Below are 20,046 nucleotides of genomic sequence, written 5' to 3' on the forward strand. Positions count from 1 at the left end.
TTGAAGTCAAGTGAATTTGCCGTTCTGAAGCAATTGCTGCCTCTGTTGGAGAAGGTCTCCAACACATACCCTGACCCTGTCATCCAGGAACTCGCCGTTGATCTCCGCATCACCATCTCTACCCACGGAGCCTTTTCCACTGAGGCTGTCAGTGTGGCTGCCCAGAGTACCCTGAACAAAAAGGATCCAGAAGGGAAAAGGGAAGAGCAGCAACAAACCAGTTATGAAAGATACAGCAATGTGTCTTATAACCACCTTGAACAACAGCGAAGCCATTGCACATCCAACCAAACAAGCCTGACACCTAATGCTCCACTTGTTCCTCAGGAAGTCCGTGAGCCCAGCATCACTACAAACCAGAAATCAGGAAGCATAACCACAGAACAGCTCCAGGAAGCTCTTTTATCAGCTTATGATCCTCAAATTCCAACACGGGCTGCTGCCCTGAGAACTCTTTCTCGCTGGATAGAGCAGAGAGAACCAAAAGCCCTTGAGATGCAGGAGAAGCTTCTCAAGGTGAGTAGAACACCATACACACGCATACGCGCGCGCACACACACACACACACACACACACACACGGTGAGACCACTTTCCAGGAGCCTTGACTTGTATCAAGCACTGTCCTAGGCCACCCTTGCGGAAATTGTGATTGTTCTATGGAGGCAAGACTCAGACACAGGAAAGACTTAGATACACATGAGACTCAGTTGAACACGAGCAGGGTGTCAGAACTTTTACAGCCAAGAAACCCTGTGGACAGTCAGGAGAAGGAGAGAGTTGAAATCTGGAGGAAGTAAATCTTGACATGGCTTCACAAACTAGTAACGTTTGAGCCAGTGAAAGAAGACCCTGAGCAAATTCCCAGAGCAAATTCCTTTTCTGGTAGATAAGGCCACTTTCAACACTGTGACCAGCCAAGATAAGCCACCTGTTTTTTCTGGGCCCCTTTCAGAGGGGCTTTGGACAGAACTGGGTCCCCTCCCCACTTTCCCTCCATCACAGTGAAAAGGCTGTTCTTGATAGCGTAGATTTATGTGGGAGACTGTATATGCTTAGTTGGGGATCTTTTCCCTTTTGTGGAAATTGTCCTGACTTCAATATGGGTTAGAGATTAAGAGCCAAGGGTCTAGAGACGACTGATAAAATTACAGATCATTTTCTTGGACAAAGTCACTTAAACTTTCTGAGCCTCAATTTTTACGTCTGTAAAGTGAGGATAGTTGTAACTGGACGCACTTTATGTTGAAAGATTTAAAATAAAATAATTTGGGGATTCCCTGGCATCCAGTGGTTAGGACTTGGCGCTTTCACTGCCGGGGCCCTGAGTTCAGTCTCTGATCAGGGAACTAAGATCCCGCAAGCCGCACCGCACAGCCTAAACAAATAAATACGTAAATAAAATAATCCATGTAAAGCACGAATTATAGTGGCAGGCACATAATGAGCACCCAATAAAGGTTTAGTATTATTATTATTATATTACTATTATCTTTTCCATATACTCTAGCCATTAGACTAAGAATTATAATTCTGATTGAAAACATTTATTTTTAGTCACTAAAGTATTAGAACCAGTAGTGTAATGATAACTTCTGTTTATTGAGCCAGGCCCTATGCCTTTCAGACATTATCTCTAATCCTGGCAACGACCAAAATATTAACATTATCCTCATTTTATAGATGAGAAAACTGAGGCACAGAAATGTGCCAAGGATTTGCTGTCATTGAAATGTTGCTGAAAACCTCAAATTACATATCTCCTTTGAGTAATCATTAAAAATATGCCTTCACACACCTATTTAGATGGTTAATGCTATGAACATCTTTGGAGTTTTCTTTAGGTAACTTAACTTTCATCTGCTATACATAATTGGTCATCAAGTCCTGTCAATTCTTTTTTCAAGAAGTCTTTCAAATCTATCTGTTCCTCTTCATTCCCATGGCTACTACCCTGGATTAAGCTTCTCTTACTCCATACATGATTTCCACCCCTTCCAACCTGGCCATTTTCCCAACTTAACTAATCTTGGGCTCTCCCTAACATGCCACAGATGTGGAGACCAGCAGTATCAAGTTGATATCAAGAATTGCTGTTCCTGTAAAGGACACATCACCTTATATGGAAAGACACCCCCCGTCTTCTAGATACCAAGCAGGAGGGACATGGGCATATGGCCACTGTCTTCCTCTGGCCCTTGTGTTAGGGCCTAAGCCTAACATGTCAACTGTCATATCTTCTAGATAAGCAGTACCCACTGCGGTTGACGTGCCCTGGTGGGTTCCTAAATTATGAGATGTGTTGAGAGTAATTTGTTACTGATGTCAGTTGAAGTGCTGAAATTTGCAAAAGATTTTAAAAAATAGAACAGATTCAAGGTTATCCCAATAATAACATCTCCGTCTTGGCACTTGCATTTCCATACGCTTTCTGAGTGCAAGAGAAAAGAATCAAATTATAGCAGGTGTTCCATTAATTGTACATAACCCCAAACCTGGCCTCTGTGTGTCAGGGCCTGTAGTCTGTCATGTCATATCTAAGAATGGGCTATCTACTTTGGGCTCTAGTGGAAAAAATGTTGAGGATTGTTCTTCCAGATTCTGGCTTCCATGCCTGTTCTTGGTGTATACTCAACAACTTCAAGAAGTATCTCCCCTATAATCGCTACCCTCTTTTAGCTGTTGTAACAATGGGACTTCAAACGTATATACTGTTTTCCCCACAAGATTCTAAAGTCAGACCGATATCTCGCTATAACAAAGAGGAAGAAAAGCATTTATCTTTTTGAGGCTGCTCTAAAGGTCTCTTAAATCTTGCTTGCTGTTTGTGAATCATATCACTACTGTGTTCTGTGGTTCCAGATATTCTTGGAGAACTTGGAGCATGAAGACACCTTTATATATCTGTCTGCTATTCAGGGTAAGTTAGTCCTGGTTAAAGGACTTTGAGTTTGTGGACCAAAGATTATATCATGTATGTTTGCACAAAATCTCTAAATTCCTAGAGCCACAGACTGTTGGACATTTTGTCCCTCTTCCTGTCTCCTAGCTAGGACTTGATTTCAGTCATGATAATAATATTCCTAGAGAGTTCCTAAAGGGGTCCTAGAGAGTTTCAGTATCTCATAATGATAAGGAAGCCTTTATTTATGTTTACTTATCATTCTATAGATTAAATCCCATTTCCTCTAATTCAGGGAGGTAAAGAATGGCTCACACATGAGCTCTCATTATGTTGGCCTTTTAGGAACCTGACTACTGTCACTGTGCACCTTTGTTCTGTCTTTTTATTTATTTATTTATTTATTTATTTATTTATTTATTTTTGGCTGTGTTGGGTCTTCATTGCTGCACACGGGCCCTCTCTAGTTGAAGTGAGCAGGGGCCACTCTTCATTGCAGTGCGCGGGCCTCTCATTGTGGTGGCCTCTCCTGTTGGGAGCACGGGCTCTAGGTGTGAGGGCTCAGTAGTTGTGGCACACGGGCCCAGCTGCTCCGCGACACGTGGGATCTTCCCAGACCGGGGCTTGAACCCATGTCCCCTGCATTGGCAGGCGGACTCCTAACACTGCACCACCAGGGAAGCCCTGCTCTGTCTTTAAGCTAAAAGAATCTCAGAATATATAATATTTCGTCATCAAAACATTTTTTGCAATAATTTTATTTCTCTTTTGTGATTCTTTGTTGTTCTCATCTCCATTAATTTGTGGATTTCAAATCCTCAGAGGATTTCTCCTCTCAGAGAGAGACCTCATGGAAAGGGGTAAGAAGCAGGCACCCTTCCCAAAAGGGTCAGAAGCAGACACGGTGAGAAGGCAGAATTAACTCACAGTTTCTCTTGGCTCCATCAGTGTCGTATAGTCCTCAGGGGCTGGACATGGACCACCGGGATGCGCCACCCCTTCCCCTGCTTCTCAGCTGTGTGGACTTTGGCAAATTACTTAATCCCTCTGGGCTTCAATTTCTTACCTGTAAAAAGGGAGCTAAATAGGAATGTAAAATGGTACAGCTGCTTTAGAAAACGATCTGGCAGTTCCTTGAAAAGATAAATGTAGAGTTGTCACTTGACCCAGCAATTCTAAGTATTCACCCATGAGAACTGAAAACATATTCCACACAGAAACTTGTACATGAATGTTCATAATAGCCAAAAGGTGGAAACAATCCAAATGTCCACCATTTGATGAATGGATAGACAAAATGTGGTATATACATACAATGGAATATTATTCAGCCAAAAGTAATAATGAAGTACTGAGACATGTTACAGCATGGATTAACCTTGAAAACATTATAGGTGAAAGAAGCCAGTCACAAAAAAAACCGCATATTGTATGGTTTCTTTATATGAAATGTCCAGAATAGGTAAATTTATGGAGACAGAAAGTAGATGAGCAGTTGTCTAGGGCTAGGGAGAAAGGGGAAAGGTTTGGGAGGTCATAGCTAAAGGGTACAGGGTTTCCTTGTGGGGTGATGAAAACATTCTAAAATTGATTGTGGTGATGTTTGTACAGCTCTGTCAGTATGCTAGGGACTATTGAATTGTATATTTTAAATTGGTGAATTTTATGGTATGTGAATTGTATCTCAATAAAGCTATCACCAAAAAAATAATAAAATAAAATTTAATGAGGATAAGCTGGGACAAAGTGAGAGCGTGGCATTGACATATATACACTACCAAATGTAAAACAGATAGCTAGTGGGAAGCTGCTGCATAGCACAGGGAGATCAGCTCGGTGCTTTGTGACCACCTAGAGGGGTGGGATAGGGAGGGTGGGAAGGAGACACAAGAGGGGCGGGATATGGGGATATATGTATATGTATAGCCGATTCACTTTGTTATAAAGCAGAAACTAACACAATAATGTAAAGTAATTATACTCCAATAAAGATGTTAAAAAAAATCTAATGAGGAGGAGAGGGATAAAACTGTCAGAGATTAAGGAGATTAAATATAATATGGTAGATAGGATCCTGGAACAGAAAAATGACACTAGGGAAAAACTAAGAGAATCTGAGTAAGTTATGGACTTTAGTTGATAATGAAATGTCAGTATTCATTAATTGTGATAATGTACCATGCTAACGTAAAACTTAATAATAGGGGCAACTGGGTATGCAGTATATGGGAAACCTCTGTGCATCTTCTCAATAACTCCATTAATCTAAAACTATTCTATCATTAAAAGTTTATAAAGGGGGCTAACATTACATGAGTTAATATCTTGAAAGTGCTTAGTACATATTAAGTGTTCGATATGTTAGCTATTATGATTTTAATGTTATCATCATCATCATATCACTACTATTTCTATTGTTAGATTGCTAGGTAATAATGTGGTGATATGTGTAACTTCTCAGAGCTAAAGCTTGAGTAGGTCGATTCTGTCAGGTAGTTCCTGCTACATGATAGATTACTGCAACACCCAGTCTTATTTATTTATTATCATATATTATCACTCATGAATCTGTAGACAAATGGGGTTCAGTTGACCTGGTCTGGGCTGGGCAGCCCTGCCGCTCCCTGCAGGTCGGTGGGCTGCAGTAGCTCTGCTGCACCTGTTACTGATCGTCGCTGGTCCAGGGCCTCCCAGGGCGCATTCGTGTGGTGATGGCAGAAGTGTATGAGAGCAAGAATAAACTCGAGAGGCCTCTTCGGGCCTAAGCTTGGAACTGACAACCTATCGCTTCTGCCTCATTCTGATGGCTAAAGCAAGTCATGTGGCCCAACCCAAAAGTCAAGGGATGGAGAAATATACTCTGTCCCTTTAGTGGGACAAACTGCCAAGTCACGGAGCAAAGGACATGGATGCAGGGAGGGGTGAAGAATTGAAGCCAGTAATGCAGTCCTTCAGGCAAGGTTCCTCTGTGAGCACAAAGGCACATGCAGCTCCTTACTGGCTACTTATTTCTTGGTGTAGTTTGGGTATCCTCTATGCAGACCTGGAAGTTGAAACTTAAGAGAGAGTTCAGAGGGGAAGGTGTACAGCAATGAAGGCCTGAGCCTTGGAATTCATTCTTTACTCAACAAACATTTATTGTGCACCTACTATATAGTACAAAACACTTTCACAGTGAGTTTCATGACTTAGTTAAAAAACACGAAGACATTCTTCAAAGGAGACAAAATAACCAGTCACAGAGATAAAAGGACAGCCAGGCCAGAGCAGAAGAGTGGAGCATGTCGAGAGAGAAAGTGATTACTGGCAGCTGAGAGGTCACAGAGACCAAGAATTGAGATAAGCCTAAGGGCTCGATGGGGCTCAGGAAGCCACATGACAATGAGTGGCACTTATGGAAATCAAATAAATCAATGAGGCAAGAACCTAAAGTGCTGATAATAAGTCAGAAAACAAGTCATCCTGTACTTTTTTCCAGGAGACTGTAATACTGTCAAGGAGATGTTTCTCATTGATTTTTTAATTTTTTTTTTGCACAAGATTTTCAGGAAGCGGTGGTGTGTCATTCTCATACAGCAACATTGCTGTTTGGCATAAGTCTCTTAGCTGATTAACCCACTGAGCTCATTAGCCTCTAGGGTCTGCTATAAAAATCACAACTGTTGGTTTTGTGTTTGTTTTTACTACTTTTAATTGGTGTGCTAATCAGTTAGTAGCTAATTTGGGGATGAAGAACATGGGAGGTAGAGGTCTAATATCTGTTCTCTGCTCCCCATGGCAGACAAGTTTGAATTAATTGATGTTTTTGGTGTTTGTAACATGCACCTAAAGGCCAAGGCCTTAGGTGAATTTCCCATTAAGAAAGGAAAGAGCTGAATTTTCCCACCTGCATTGCCAATTTCACTTGCCCAGGCCTAAAACTCCAGAGCCAAGCCATTCTGGATGTCCAGTCAGACAGTCAGACAAGACCAGCCCATGTGTAAATGTCCTGTAGTACAAGGGGTCTTGGCTGTGGTTTGAGTAGCATTAGTTTTGGGGAGTATCAGTAAGTGTGTGTATAAAGTCTTACTCTTCTAGGCTGACTGAATGTTTCCATGTAAAAGCTACAAGGTATCCTTTGCTTGCTTTATTTGTTATTTTGGATCTCTTTTGTAATTTCTCACCAACTTTGTTTGCAGTCAAGGCACAGAGCAGAGGGGAATTAAATAAGTTCATTCATTCAACAGATATTTATTGATGCCTGATACAGGAATGTCTGATGTACGTATTATCTGTACATCACAACAATCTGAGAACTAAATTCCCTGTGAGTTAAAATTTAATTTTATGAAATACTGCATCTCTTTTTAGTCCTACTGAGAAAGTGATGGTTGATTTAGTTCTCATAGCAGCTGCTCCCAGACACTCAATAGCAGCTTCTTACGGCAGAGAATTTTATACAAGTTGCTGAGTTCCAGTTACAATCCAGAGTTTATAAATAGAACACTTAATCTTAGACTGTGTCCTTTAAGTGTCTCTCCTTTTTAGACTTCTTGTATACTCTTTTTCTCATTGTTTTATCATCATCATACAAGTTAATACATTCTTATTGTTTTAAAAACATTTAAATGGCAAGAAAGTGTATAAGATAAAAAGTGGCAGTCTTTCTCTTCTCCAAAATAGGATTTAAAATATGTCCTTAAGAGTCCCATAATGGGGACTTCCCTGGTGGCGCAGTGGTTAAGAATCTGCCTGCCAGTGCAGGGGACACGGGTTTGAGCCCTGGTCCAGGAAGATCCCATACGCTGTGGAGCAACTAAGCCCGTGCGCCACAACTGCTGAGCCTGGTCTCTAGAGCCCACGAGCCACAACTACTGAGCCCACGTGCCACAACTACTGAGCCCGCGTGCCACAACTACTGAAGCCCCCGCGCTCTAGAGCCCGTGCTCCGCAACAAGAGAAGCAACCACAATGAGAAACCCGCGCACCACAACGAAGAGTAGCCCCTGCTTGTCGCAACTATAGAAAGCCCATGTGCAGCAACGAAGACCCAACGCAGCCAAAAATCAATTAATAAATTAATAAATTAATTTAAAAATTAAAAAAAAAAGAGTCCCATAATGTATATTTGACGTTTGGGGCATTTTTCACATTTCAGTCTTAAAATAGATGTTCAGTAATGAATGTGATAAATAAATACATGATCTTCAAATAAGATATTATAGCCAAGTTATTTATCTTAGTGTGCATCTGCTTGTGTGTCCTCACAGTCACTTTTAATTATTTAAAGAACATTTTGAAAGCAACAGCAGTGATAGCTGCATTTCGGGGATCCAAGTGATCCCCATCGGTGTCAAAAGAATCTTTGGACGAAACTACTAGGCTCGTGGCAAAAAGAAAAGAAACCCTAAGTTCTGAGCCAAGCATGGGAGGGGAAAGTATGCCAGTGTGTGTAGTGAAGAGAATCTAGACATCTTGACATGCTTGAACAAATTGCACTAACTCTTCTACCCTTTTCCTTTCACAGAAGAGTTTTCATTTCTGGCAAAAGAGCCAAGGGGAGGGAAGGCAAAAGGCCTGGAAGGGAGGAAAGTAGATACAAGGTGAAATTGTTTTTACAGAGTTTCAAACTGAGCAGGGTTACAAGTCTTAACTTGTCAGAGACTGAACTCCCTATCCATTCTCAGATTTCTACTTCAAATAAACTAAGTTGGGCAACCATTAACTGAAAATAATTCTATCCCCTGAAGGACCATCTAATTGGATCGGGCATTGAAATTTGGAATGTAGTCCTGTGAAGTTTATCATCTCCATTTATGTCCTTGAAATGGGAAGATTTCTTTTGTGTCCAGACCTTGTACCACCTAATTAACAAATGAGCATTTAGCGAATGTCTCTCATATATGCTAGCTCAGTAAATTCTTGAAGTAGTTCTGGGAAATAGACATTATCGCCATTTTTAAACTTCTTATTTGAGATTTAATTTACACACCTGAAATTCACCCATTTAGAATGTGCAATTCAGTTGTTTCTGGTACATTTAGAGATTTGTGCAACCATCACCACTATCTAATTTTAGAACTTTTTATCTCAAAAAGAAACCTTATATCCATTATCAGTCAGTTCCCATTCCTCACTCCCCCTTGCCCCTGGGAACCACTAATCTACTTTTTGTCTCTATGGATTTGCCTATTCTGGACTTTTCATAATATAGAATGTGTGGACTTTTTTGTCTGGTTCTTTTCACTTAGCATAACATTTGTGAGGTTCATCCATGTTGTAGCAGGTATCAGGACCTCATTCCTTTTTATGGCTGAATAATATTCCATTGTACTATCGATTAACCACATTTTGTTTATCCATTCATCAGTTGATGGACATTTGAGTTGTTTTTACTTTTAAGCTGTTATGAGGGACACTGTAATGAGTATTCACGTACAAGTTTTTGTGTGGACATATGTTTTCATTGCTCCTGGGTATACATGAGGGAATGGAATTACTGGGTCATATAGTAATTCTATGTTTAACCCTTTGAGGAACTGTCAAACTGTTTTCCAAAGTGGCTGCACCATTTTACTTTCCCACGAGCAATGTATGAGAGTTTCAATTTCTCTACATCCTGACCAATACTTGTTATTGTCTGTCCTTTTATTATAGCCATATTAGTAAGTGTGAAGTGGTATCTCATTGTGATTTTGATTTGTACTTCTCTAATGACAGATGAGGCTGAGCATCTTTTCATGAGCTTATTTTGCATTTCTGTATCTTCTTTGGAAAGATGTCTATTCAGATTCTTTGCCCATTTTTTTCCTTTGCCCATTTTTAAATTGGATTGTCTTTTCATTATTTAGTTGTAAGAATTCATATATTCTGGAAACATGTACTTTATCAAGTATACGGATTGGAGATATTTTCTGCCATTCAGTGGGTTGTCTTTTCTCTTACTAATGGTGTCATTTGAAGCACTAAACTTCTTACTTTCTTTTTCTTTTTTTTTTAAATTTATTATTTATTTGGCTGCGCCTGGTCTTAGTTGCGTCATGAGAGATCTTTAGTTGTGGCATGCAGGCTCTCAGTTGTGGCTGCATGTGGGATCCAGCTCCCTGACCAGAGATCGAACCCAGGCCCCTGCCATTGGGAGCGTGGAGTCCCACCCACTGGGCCATCAGGGAAGTCCCCTAAACTTCGTACTTTTGATGAAGTCCAGCTTATCAGTTTCCTCTCTTAGTACTTTCACTTTTGGTGTCATTTCTAAGAAATCATTGCCTAACCCAAGATAATGGAGATTTACTTCTGTGTTTTTTTCCAAGAGTTTTATTGTTTTGGCTCTTAACATTTAAGTCTGTGATCCATTTTGAGTTAATTTTTAGGTGTGATGAGAGATATCCTCTTTCTATAGCTAAAAATTCTGAGACTTACATAGGTTAAGTCCCCTTTCCAAGATTACATAGCAAGTAATTTGAACCTTGTTGTTGACCTTCAAATCTTGCCCCCTCCTCTCCAATACACTTGGTTACTCTAGAACTTTTCAAATAATGATAGAATTTGCTCCTATTGTTGTGCTTTTAAAGATAGAAAACATATTATGATTATGATTATCAATATTTATTAAAAGTGAATAATGCTTAATCATCTATAAAGCTTTGATTCTGTCAACAATCTTTAAATATAATAAAAGCAGATATAATTTTTTTATAAATGAAGAATTGACTTGCCTACAGCCAAAGAAGTTGGGAGAGTGGCGGAGCTGGGACCAGACCCATATCTCAGGGATTCCCAGTCCACTGTACCTTATCTTAACTACAGCCCAAGTGAAATATATTATGCCTCCTCCCCTTCTCCAAGTCAGAGATTGTATTTTAAAGCCCAGAATACTTGTGTTTTACATGAGCTCTTTTTTTTTAAATAAATTTATTTTATTTATTTTTATTTTTGGCTGTGTTGGGTCTTTGTTGCTGCGCACAGGCCTCCTCTAGCTGAGGCAAGCGGGAGCCACTCTTCGTTGCAGTGCGTGGGCCTCTCATTGCGGTGGCTTCTCTTGTTGCAGAGCACGGGCTCTAGGCGCGTGGGCCTCAGCAGTTGTGGCACGCAGGCTCAATAGTTGTGGCTCGCGGGCTCTAGAGCTCAGGCTCAGCAGCTGTGGTGCACGGGCCTAGTTGCTCTGCGGCATGCGGGATCTTCTTGGACCAGGGCTTGAACACGTGTCGCCTGCATTGGCAGACGGACTCTCAACCACTGCGCCACCAGGGAAGCCCCTGAGCTCATTTTTGAAATATCTGTCCACTGGTTTCCTCTATCAGTTGAAGATTGATACACTCAGATTTACATCAGAATATTTAGCAATTTAGTACTTTTACCTGCAAGTAAAAGATAACTGACTACTTCAGGTTTAGTTATTTTCACTTTCTAAGATTTCCCAGGATAATTGCCATATAAGAGAAATGGAAATAAGTATTGTAGAAGTCACCACTTATTATTGTGTGCCAGTCATAGTAATTCTACAAGTTAGGAATTTTTATCCTTGTCTTACAGGTGAGAGAACTGAGGCTCAAAGAGGTTAAGGAACTGGCCCAAAGTGACACAGATACCAAGTGTCAATACCATGATTTTGAATCTTAAGTCTATCCAGCTCTGAAGACTATGCTCTTGCCACAGGGAAAAATAATTAATCCTAAAATAGTTGTTCCTATTTCCAAGGCACAGGGCTGAGTTTTCAGATGGTCTAAGGTATAGGAGAACCAAGCCTGTCTATGAGAAATGGTTTCACTACGAAGGAACTCTTCCTATAGCTTAATAATATGCTGATCTCGTTTGCTTGATTTGACGTGTGTGTGGTTTTACTCATTTAGCAAATGAGCACAGTATTATTTTTTAAGCAATCAATGTGTGTATCTTTGAAACTCATCTTCCATTAGTGGAATAAGTATGTTACTTCACACTGTCCTTCTTCCCACTGCTGGTTCAGCACTGGAGACATCAGCATCATTTTAGGAGTATCAGGAAAGAGCCCTCAGAACAATCTTGGGATTTACGCAGTTTACTGAGGTTGTGGATTAGGAAAACATGTAGCTTTCTGTATAGAATTTTTGATATTTGTTACATTTCTGATGCCAATAAATTACATTTTAAAATTACTTTTTGTTTTTTAAAGGATACACTTTTTTTTTAATTTTTAAATTTTTTATTTATTTATTTTAGGCTGCGTTGGGTCTTCGTTGCAGCGAGTGGGGGCTACTCTTCCTTGCAGTGCAGTGGCTTCTCTTGTTCTGGAGCATTGGCTCTAGGCGCGTAGGTTTCAGTAGCTGTGGCACGTGGGCTCAGTAGTTGTGGATCGCGGGCTTAGTTGCTCCGTGGCATGTGGGATTTTCCCGGACCAGGGCTTGAACCCGTGTCGCCTGCATTGGCAGGCAGATTCTTAACCACTGCACCACCAGGGAAGCCCTAAAATTACTTACTTTAAAATAATACAAATTATGAGGCTGTGTAGAAATGGAACCGTCATACACTGCTGGTAGAAACATAAAATGGTGCAGCTCTTCTGCAAAACAGTCTGGCAGTTCTCAGAAGGTTAAACACAGTTACTGTATGATCCACCAATTCCACTCCTAGATATATACCCAAGAGAAATGAAAGCATATATCCACACAAAAGCTTATATGTGAATACTCATAGTAGCATTATTCATAATAGCCAAAAAGTAGTGTCGACTGAAAAAAATGCACAACCTAAAAGTTAAGAATTATGTTTTATTTGCTGGACTTTCTGAGGACTCCAAGCCTGGGACACAGTATCTCAGATAACTCTGAGAGATTGCTCTGAAGAGGTAAGGGAAGAGCCAGGATAAATAGGAGTTTTTGCAACAAAGAGCAGGTAGTTGGAACATCAAAAGATTACTGTTAATTAAAGAAAACCAGATACGTCAAGTTATGGAATTTAGTGCTTTTCTATGTATAGGAAGATGCAAGAGTCTGGGCTCACTGAAATCATTCCCTTGATATGCACCTCAACTATCTGGGGCCAGCATCCTGTGCTTTCTCATCCTGAGTCTCCTCAGGGTGCACCGTAAGGGGTGGCTGCAGCTGGGGTGGCTGCAGCAGTTAACTGCTAGATGGCGGGCTTCCTGTTTCTATCCTTTGTTCCTCAGGGCTCACCATCAGGGAGGCTGTAATGTGATGGCTTGATGGCTGCAACATCCTTTGTTTACTGATAGGGCAGGCAGTATTTTTCATTCACAGTAGAAGCAACCTAAGTATCTACCACCTGATGAATGGATAAATTAAATATGGCATATCTATGCAGTGGAATATTATTTAGTGATAAAAAAGAATGAAGTGGACTCTCCTGGTGGCGCAGTGGTTAAGAATCCACCTGCCAATGAAGGGGACATGGGTTTGAGCCCTGGTCCGGGAAGATCCCACATGCCATGGAGCAGCTAAGCCTGTGAGCCACAACTACTGAGCCTGTGCTCTAGAGCCCATGAGCCACAACTACTGAGCCCACGTGCCACAACTACTGAAGCCTGCATGCCTAGAGCCTGTGCTCCGCAACAAGAGAAGCCACTGCAATGAGAAGCCCACACAATGCAACGAAGAGTAGCCCCCGCTTGCCGCAACTAGAGAAAGCCCACATGCAGCAATGAAGACCCAACACAGCCAAAAGAAAAAATTACTTAGAAAAGAGAATGAAGTACTGATTCATAGTGCAAAGTGGATGAATGTTCAAAATATGGTAAATGAAAGGAGCCATACACAAAAGGCCGCATTTTGTATGAAATGTCCAGAATAGGCAAATCCATAGAGATAGAAGGCAGATTTGTGCTTCCCAGAGAATGGGAGGAAAGGGGAATGGGGAGTGACTGATAATGGATATGAGGTTTCTTTGGGGAGATGATGAAACATTGTGGAATTAGATAGTGGTGGTCATTGCACAACCTTGTAATATACTAAAGATCACTGACTTATATACTTTTTTTTTTCAGTGTTAATAGTTTATTAATTCTCTTGCATCCATTCATTGCTTCATTTAACAAATACACCTCTAGTGCCACCAGCTATTCCAGGCTCTGTGCTAGGTTTGGGAGATACAAAAGTAAATCACATATTCCTCTCTTAAGACACTAATACATTGTAGAGATGGTCACATAGATAATTATAAGATAATGAAAAGCACTACAATAAAACTGCATGAAAGTATTGAGGGAGTCCAGAGGAGGTAGTAGCAAAGATCAACATGAAGGCCCCAAAATCTGGATCTCTGAGATTTTTGGTAGAAGCGTTGTATTGTCTACATCAGATCCAAAGTGCTGTTTTCAACAGGAGGCACTTCTTCCCTCTCCTGATTAATTTTTTTTTAACATCTTTATTGGAGTATAATTGCTTTACAATTGCGTGTTAGTTTCTGCTGTATAACAAAGTGAATCAGTTATACATATACATATATCCCCATATATCCTCCCTCTTGCGTCTCCCTCCCACCCTCCCTATCCCACCCTTCTAGGTGGTCACAAGGCACCGAGCTGATCTCCCTGTGCTATGAGGCTGCTTCCCACTAGCTAGCTGTTTTGCATTTGGTAGTGTATATATGTCCATGCCACTCTCTCACTTCGTCCCAGCTTACCCCTCCCCCTCCCCATGTCCTCAAGTCCATTCTCTACGTCTGCATCTTTATTCCTGTCCTGCCCCAGGTTCTTCAGAACCATTTTTTTTTCCTAGATTCCATATATACATGTTAGCATACGGTGTTTGTTTTTCTCTTTCTGACTTACTTCACTCTGTATGACAGTCTCTAGGTCCATCCACTTCACTACAAATAACTCAGTTTCGTTTCTTTTTATGGCTGAGTAATATTCCGTTGTATATATGTGCCACATCTTCTTTATCCATTCATCTGTCGATGGACACTTAGGTTGCTTCCATGTCCTGGCTATTGTAAATAGAGCTGCAATGAACATTGTGGTACATGACTCTTTTTTTTTTTTTTTTTTTTTTAAATTTTACTTATTTATTTATAGCTGTGTTGGGTCTTCGTTTCTATGCGAGGGCTTTCTCTAGTTGTGGCAAGTGGGGGCCACTCTTCATCGCGGTGCGCGGGCCCCTCACCATCGAGGCCTCTCTTGTTGCGGAGCACAGGCTCCAGACGCGCAGGCTCAGTAGTTGTGGCTCACGGGCCTAGTTGCTCCGCGGTATGTGGGATCCTCCCAGACCAGGGCCCGAACCCGTGTCCCCTGCATTGGCAGGCGGATTCTCAACCACTGCGCCACCAGGGAAGCCCACATGACTCTTTTTGAATTGTGGTTTTCTCAGGGTATATGCCCAGCAGTGGGATAGCTGGGTCATATGCTAGTTCTATTTTTAGTTTTTTAAGGAACCACCATACTGTTCCCCACAGTGGCTGTATCAATTTACATTCCCACTAGCAGTGCAAGAGGGTTCCCTTTTCTCCACACTCTCTCCAGCATTTATTGTTTGTAGATTTTTTGACGATGGCCATTCTGACCAGTGTGAGATGATACCTCCTTGTAGTTTTGATTTGCATTTCTCTAATGATTAGTGATGTTGAGCATCCTTTCATGTGTTTGTTGGCAATCTGTATATCTTCTTTGGAGAATTGTCACTTTAGGTCTTCTGCCCATTTTTGGATTGGGTTGTTTGTTTCTTTGATATTGAGCTGCATGAGCTCTTGTATATTTTGGAGATTAATCCTTTCTCAGTTGCTTCATTTGCAAATATTTTAGAAATAAAAAATAAACTTAGGAAAACCAGAACAGTAGTTTTTCATGGAGCTCTTAGGACTGTGAATAGGGATGGGCAGGATTTAGAATGTGGAGATGGAGTGAGGGGACTGAGGCTGAAAGAAAAGTGAAAGTAGGAAGATATTCAAGAGCAGGGCAAGTATAAAGACAGGTAAGGTAAGCAGTTCAAATTGTTAGTGGAACAAAGTGGGCAGGAAGGGGAGAAGTGGGATTGGGCTGGAATGCAGAAGCTGTCGAAATGCCAAGACAAGGCATCTGAGCTTTCTGTGTGGGCTCTAGGAGGGCTTTAACGGCTTGCTGCCAGCCCACCAGTAATGTCTTGGTGATGGGCTGCCTGGATTTGAAAGCAACGTGCTTGTTGATGGTTATTACTTTTATTCCCTTTGTTCGTATTTTCATTCATGATTTATTGAGCACCAGCCACATATCAGATGTAACTTACATTAATTCATTTACTCCTCATCACAACCCTATAAGAGTCAATATCTTTATCTCCCCATTTTTCAGACAAAAAAAACCAAAGCTCAAAGGTTGTTACCAGTAAAAGGCCAACCAGTGAGTGATGGAGTCTGGCATCAACTCCAGAGCCAAGGCCTTATACCTCTCTGCACTTACCTACTCTCTCCAGTCTATTTTCCCACCTGTCTCAAATCACCATGGCCTCTGCTCTTACAGATAGTAAAATTAAGTCATGGAACCAGTGGATCTTGACATTTTCTGCTAAGCGATTAAATACTTAATTTCTTGGTTTCCAGGGCTCATTTCAAATTTTTTACCTCCTATTCATGCAAGCTAGCCGTCACAAAGGCAGGATTCGTTACCTATAAGGCAGTTATGAGACACCTTGGGATAAAAAGTCAGTTGCTTACATGTCTACTTTACAAGCTATTAAGAAGGTGTAAGTACCTTCCCTGCAGAACAGCTATTTAAATTTTGCCCTGGAGCCACCCTTTCTTTAGTAAAGTTGGAATTTGAAGACAAGTTAAGAAGGATAAAATAGCAAAAGAGCTCTCAACTAAAATAGCAAGTTCCTCTTTAGACTTACCTTTAAGTACAGTATTCCTTTACTCTAAGGAATCAGTCCATTTTACTGGAACTACTTTGAGTCAACAGCTGGAGGGTCACCCTGCTCTTGCTTTTCCCTCCCAGACTAAAGTGCTTACCTTACCCTTCATTTCAAATACAAATTAAAATTCCTAATCTCACCAGATGTGATTAAGATGATTCTTAAAGCTGTTCACACACTTAATAAGCCCAATTATATTTTTTATTTATCCTGACATAGTTCCTTTTGTTGCTGAATCATAGGTTTAACATTTTTAACTGATTGAAGCATCAGTTTCCCCCTCTGTGGTCATGTCGAGATCTTGGGCAGTGGTGGAAAAGTGCACTTAAATGGTGTACAGTTTGGGCAACTCATTTTTAGATTTTTACATTAGACGTTTACACTTGGTTTTGTTTCCTGACCTTGTGGCATCTCTGCTGTCCCCGAGGAGGCTGGAAGGTTGGGAATGAACTGAGCATCAGGGAATAGATCACAGACTCTGCACTACTAAAGACCTAATTAGGTCATCTCTCCCGTCCACCTGCCAGGGCATGATTGCTAAAGTTTTCTTCCATAGGAGAAGGCTGTTTCAGAAGCACTTTTACACTTTATGTCCAACTTCTGTTTTCCATTATTGGTAACCTGACTTTAGACAGTGACAGAAAGATTTGTAAAATATTTTTGGCCATTGGTTTTTTTCTTAATGGTTTTAAATGTTCATTCACTCAACAAATATTCATTGACCACCTACTCTGGAATATATAGTCCGAGGCAGGGAGGAGGAGGGGGACAAATGCCAATCAAAAAGTCACACAAACAAATGTGAAATGTGGCTTTGACAGGTGCTGTGAAGAAAGGTACAGTGATATGAGAGCCTGTGTTAGGGACGTTTTACCTGATAGAAAGGGGCAGGAGGAGGTGACCCGTGAGCTGAGATCTAATAGATGATTAGGAATTAACCTAGTAAAGGAGCGAGGGAACAGTAATCCAGACTGAGGGAACAGCAAAGAAGCAATGCCGTGCCAGGGGGAGGAGCCTGCAGACAGGAAGGACCCTGAAGATGAGTGAAGAAGGGGTGGACTGGGTAGGCTCTTTTTTTTCTCTCTTTCATTGAGCCTTCTCTAAAAATACCATGGTAAAAACAAGGCTCTGCTGCTTTAAAAACAACAACAAAGGATTTGAAAAATCCCTGTCTTAGGCCATCTACCTGACCTCTCAAGGAAGTTTTATAACCCGTATCACAGGTGATGTGTCATGTGACACATACCTTTCGTCACCTTCTCATCCCTGTCAGATTGCTGTCTCTCTTTAAGCCTGTTTTCATGAAATGCAATGAGTATGTTTGGCTGTCTCTACAAATCTCTGAACTCAGTTGTCCAGCACACAGCCCCTAACCATTACGAAAAATATTCTCATTGCAGATGACAAAGGTAAAACCATATGGAGTTATTTTAGGTCAGTGGTTTTCAAATAATTTTTTGAAGCAGCGGAATCCATTTTTCAATTGAGATCTAACATGAAGGCATCAGACCCGCAAATGATTTTTATTTTCTTCTTTGTGCCTTTTTTCTTATATTTTTCATGTTTTCTAGCATGAACATTGATTGCTTTTATTATCAGAAGATAATGGATTTTAAATTATGTAGCCGTTTAGGAAAACTGAATCGTTTCATGATAACAAGTTTCAGGGACCAGCACAGATTGAAACAGATGGCTCCCTCTGTTACAGTACCCCCTGTTGACCTTTTCACAACTAGGGATTACTAAGGCACAGGGTGACCGTGGCTATTTCTCCATGAAATTATATGATAACAGCAGAAACCTTACTGACGAACAGATGTTTTTCCCAAGTGGAGCTTTTCTTAATGAAATGGTTGCTTAGAAACCAGACCATAATAATAACTTTTCTATATTTAGTTTGTAAAGTGATTCAGTTTGCAAAATTACTAAGTCAGGGAATACTAATTAGATAAAATTGAATATATCCATTACTTCTTGTCTTGCAGTTGAGCAACCGAATGGTTAAATTAGCAGCAAAATTTTGTCCAGATGTGTCTATCCAGATGCTATTCATAACAAAGACATATAAGGAAAACGAGAGCTCATAGAGCCATCCTGCTCTACTCTTAACTATATGATTCTCTAGTGGCACCATGTGTTTGCTCTTTCACCAATTTGTGTTAGAAGCTGTTACATGTAACACTTATTAGGTTGCTGAGAGGATCAGTTAGGTCAGTGGGTCAAAAATTGTATGTGAAAATGTGAAAATAACCTCAAGTTGAGCTCAGCAAGACAGCAGTGTAAAGGAAAGGCTCAGGAGTGAAGGTGCTTGTTTAAGATGACAGATTTGATAAATGGAAAATCTTAACATGCTAAATATTACTAACAACAAAGAAACCGCAGTATGCGCCATATTCGTCAGGTGCATTAAATCTTACATTCAAACTAGACAAAAATCTAGAAGAAAATACATTTCTGTCTTCCATTTCCAGTAATGATGAGATACCTCAGCTGAAAACAGTTGTTATGCAGGGTAACATACTTAAAACACTTTAAAAGCATAAAAGAGCTAACAAGAAAGCAATGAATTACCAAGCAAACATCTTAAGAGAAAGCTGGACCCTAAAAGGTAGAGGGAGCTTAAGAACCTGCATTTGCCCTCAGGGTATCTGCTGAAATTCAGTTTTAGTTTCATGCTCTTGAAGGTCAAACCTGCATAAATGAAAGCCTGTCTAGTCCCAACTTGAAGTGGGGAGTCTAATAGAAGACCTCTAACATTAAGCTTAGACCCCAAAGGAATACACCTTCAGATGAATCAGAAGTAAAAATGGTACCCCTTCACCTCATCCCTAGGGTCTGAGAGGGGCATTGTCTTGTCGCTAGAGACAGTGTAATCACAGCATGGTCCACCTTTCCTGCAGATTTGCATTATTGGGATTCAGGAAAGTTCAAGCTGGGAATTAGAGTTTAAAATGTTTATATACTGGTAGTGTCTGTGGATGTCTTACAAGAACAAAAGCATATCTCTGTGGAAGAAGGGACCTTCACCCTAGACCCCAAAGAATCCTCAAAATAATTTTTTAATTTTTACTTTTATTTTTAAATTTTTAATGATTAAAAATTTTATTGTGGTAATATTTAACAAAAAATTTGCTATACTAACCATTTTTAAATGTGCAGTTTAGTGGCATTAAATATATCCACAATGTTGTATAATTGCTATCTATTTCCAAAACTTTTTCATCACCCCACACAGAAACTCTTAACCGTTAAGCAATAACTCCCCATTCCTCCTCTCATAATATTATTTACTTAATAATTATTGTATATTTAATTATGTACAATTAAAATATATTCACAAAATAACCAA

At 40.4% G+C, this 20,046-nt stretch overlaps 1 protein-coding gene and 1 long non-coding RNA gene across 7 annotated transcripts in view; one reads left to right on the forward strand and one right to left on the reverse strand.

The window, feature by feature from the left end:
* The window catches only part of TANGO6 (transport and golgi organization 6 homolog), a 180,804-nt gene that overhangs the window by 73,096 nt on the left and 87,662 nt on the right, over positions 1-20,046 (forward strand). For 2 of the 4 annotated variants that reach the window (XM_082436040.1, XM_082436039.1), the window contains exons 13-14: positions 1-516; positions 2,862-2,919. In XM_082436040.1, coding sequence (XP_082292166.1) covers positions 1-516; positions 2,862-2,919 — 574 coding nt within the window. The remainder of the gene's footprint in view (positions 517-2,861; positions 2,920-20,046) is intronic. The other 2 variants (XM_082436042.1, XM_082436041.1) reach the window with 1 other exon arrangement.
* Positions 1-20,046, reverse strand: part of LOC309648052 — a 147,196-nt gene that overhangs the window by 40,241 nt on the left and 86,909 nt on the right. The window lies entirely within an intron of this gene.

The sequence above is a fragment of the Balaenoptera physalus genome (genome assembly GCF_965194825.1).
Source record: "Balaenoptera physalus genome assembly, chromosome: 19".
NCBI lineage: Eukaryota > Metazoa > Chordata > Mammalia > Artiodactyla > Balaenopteridae > Balaenoptera > Balaenoptera physalus.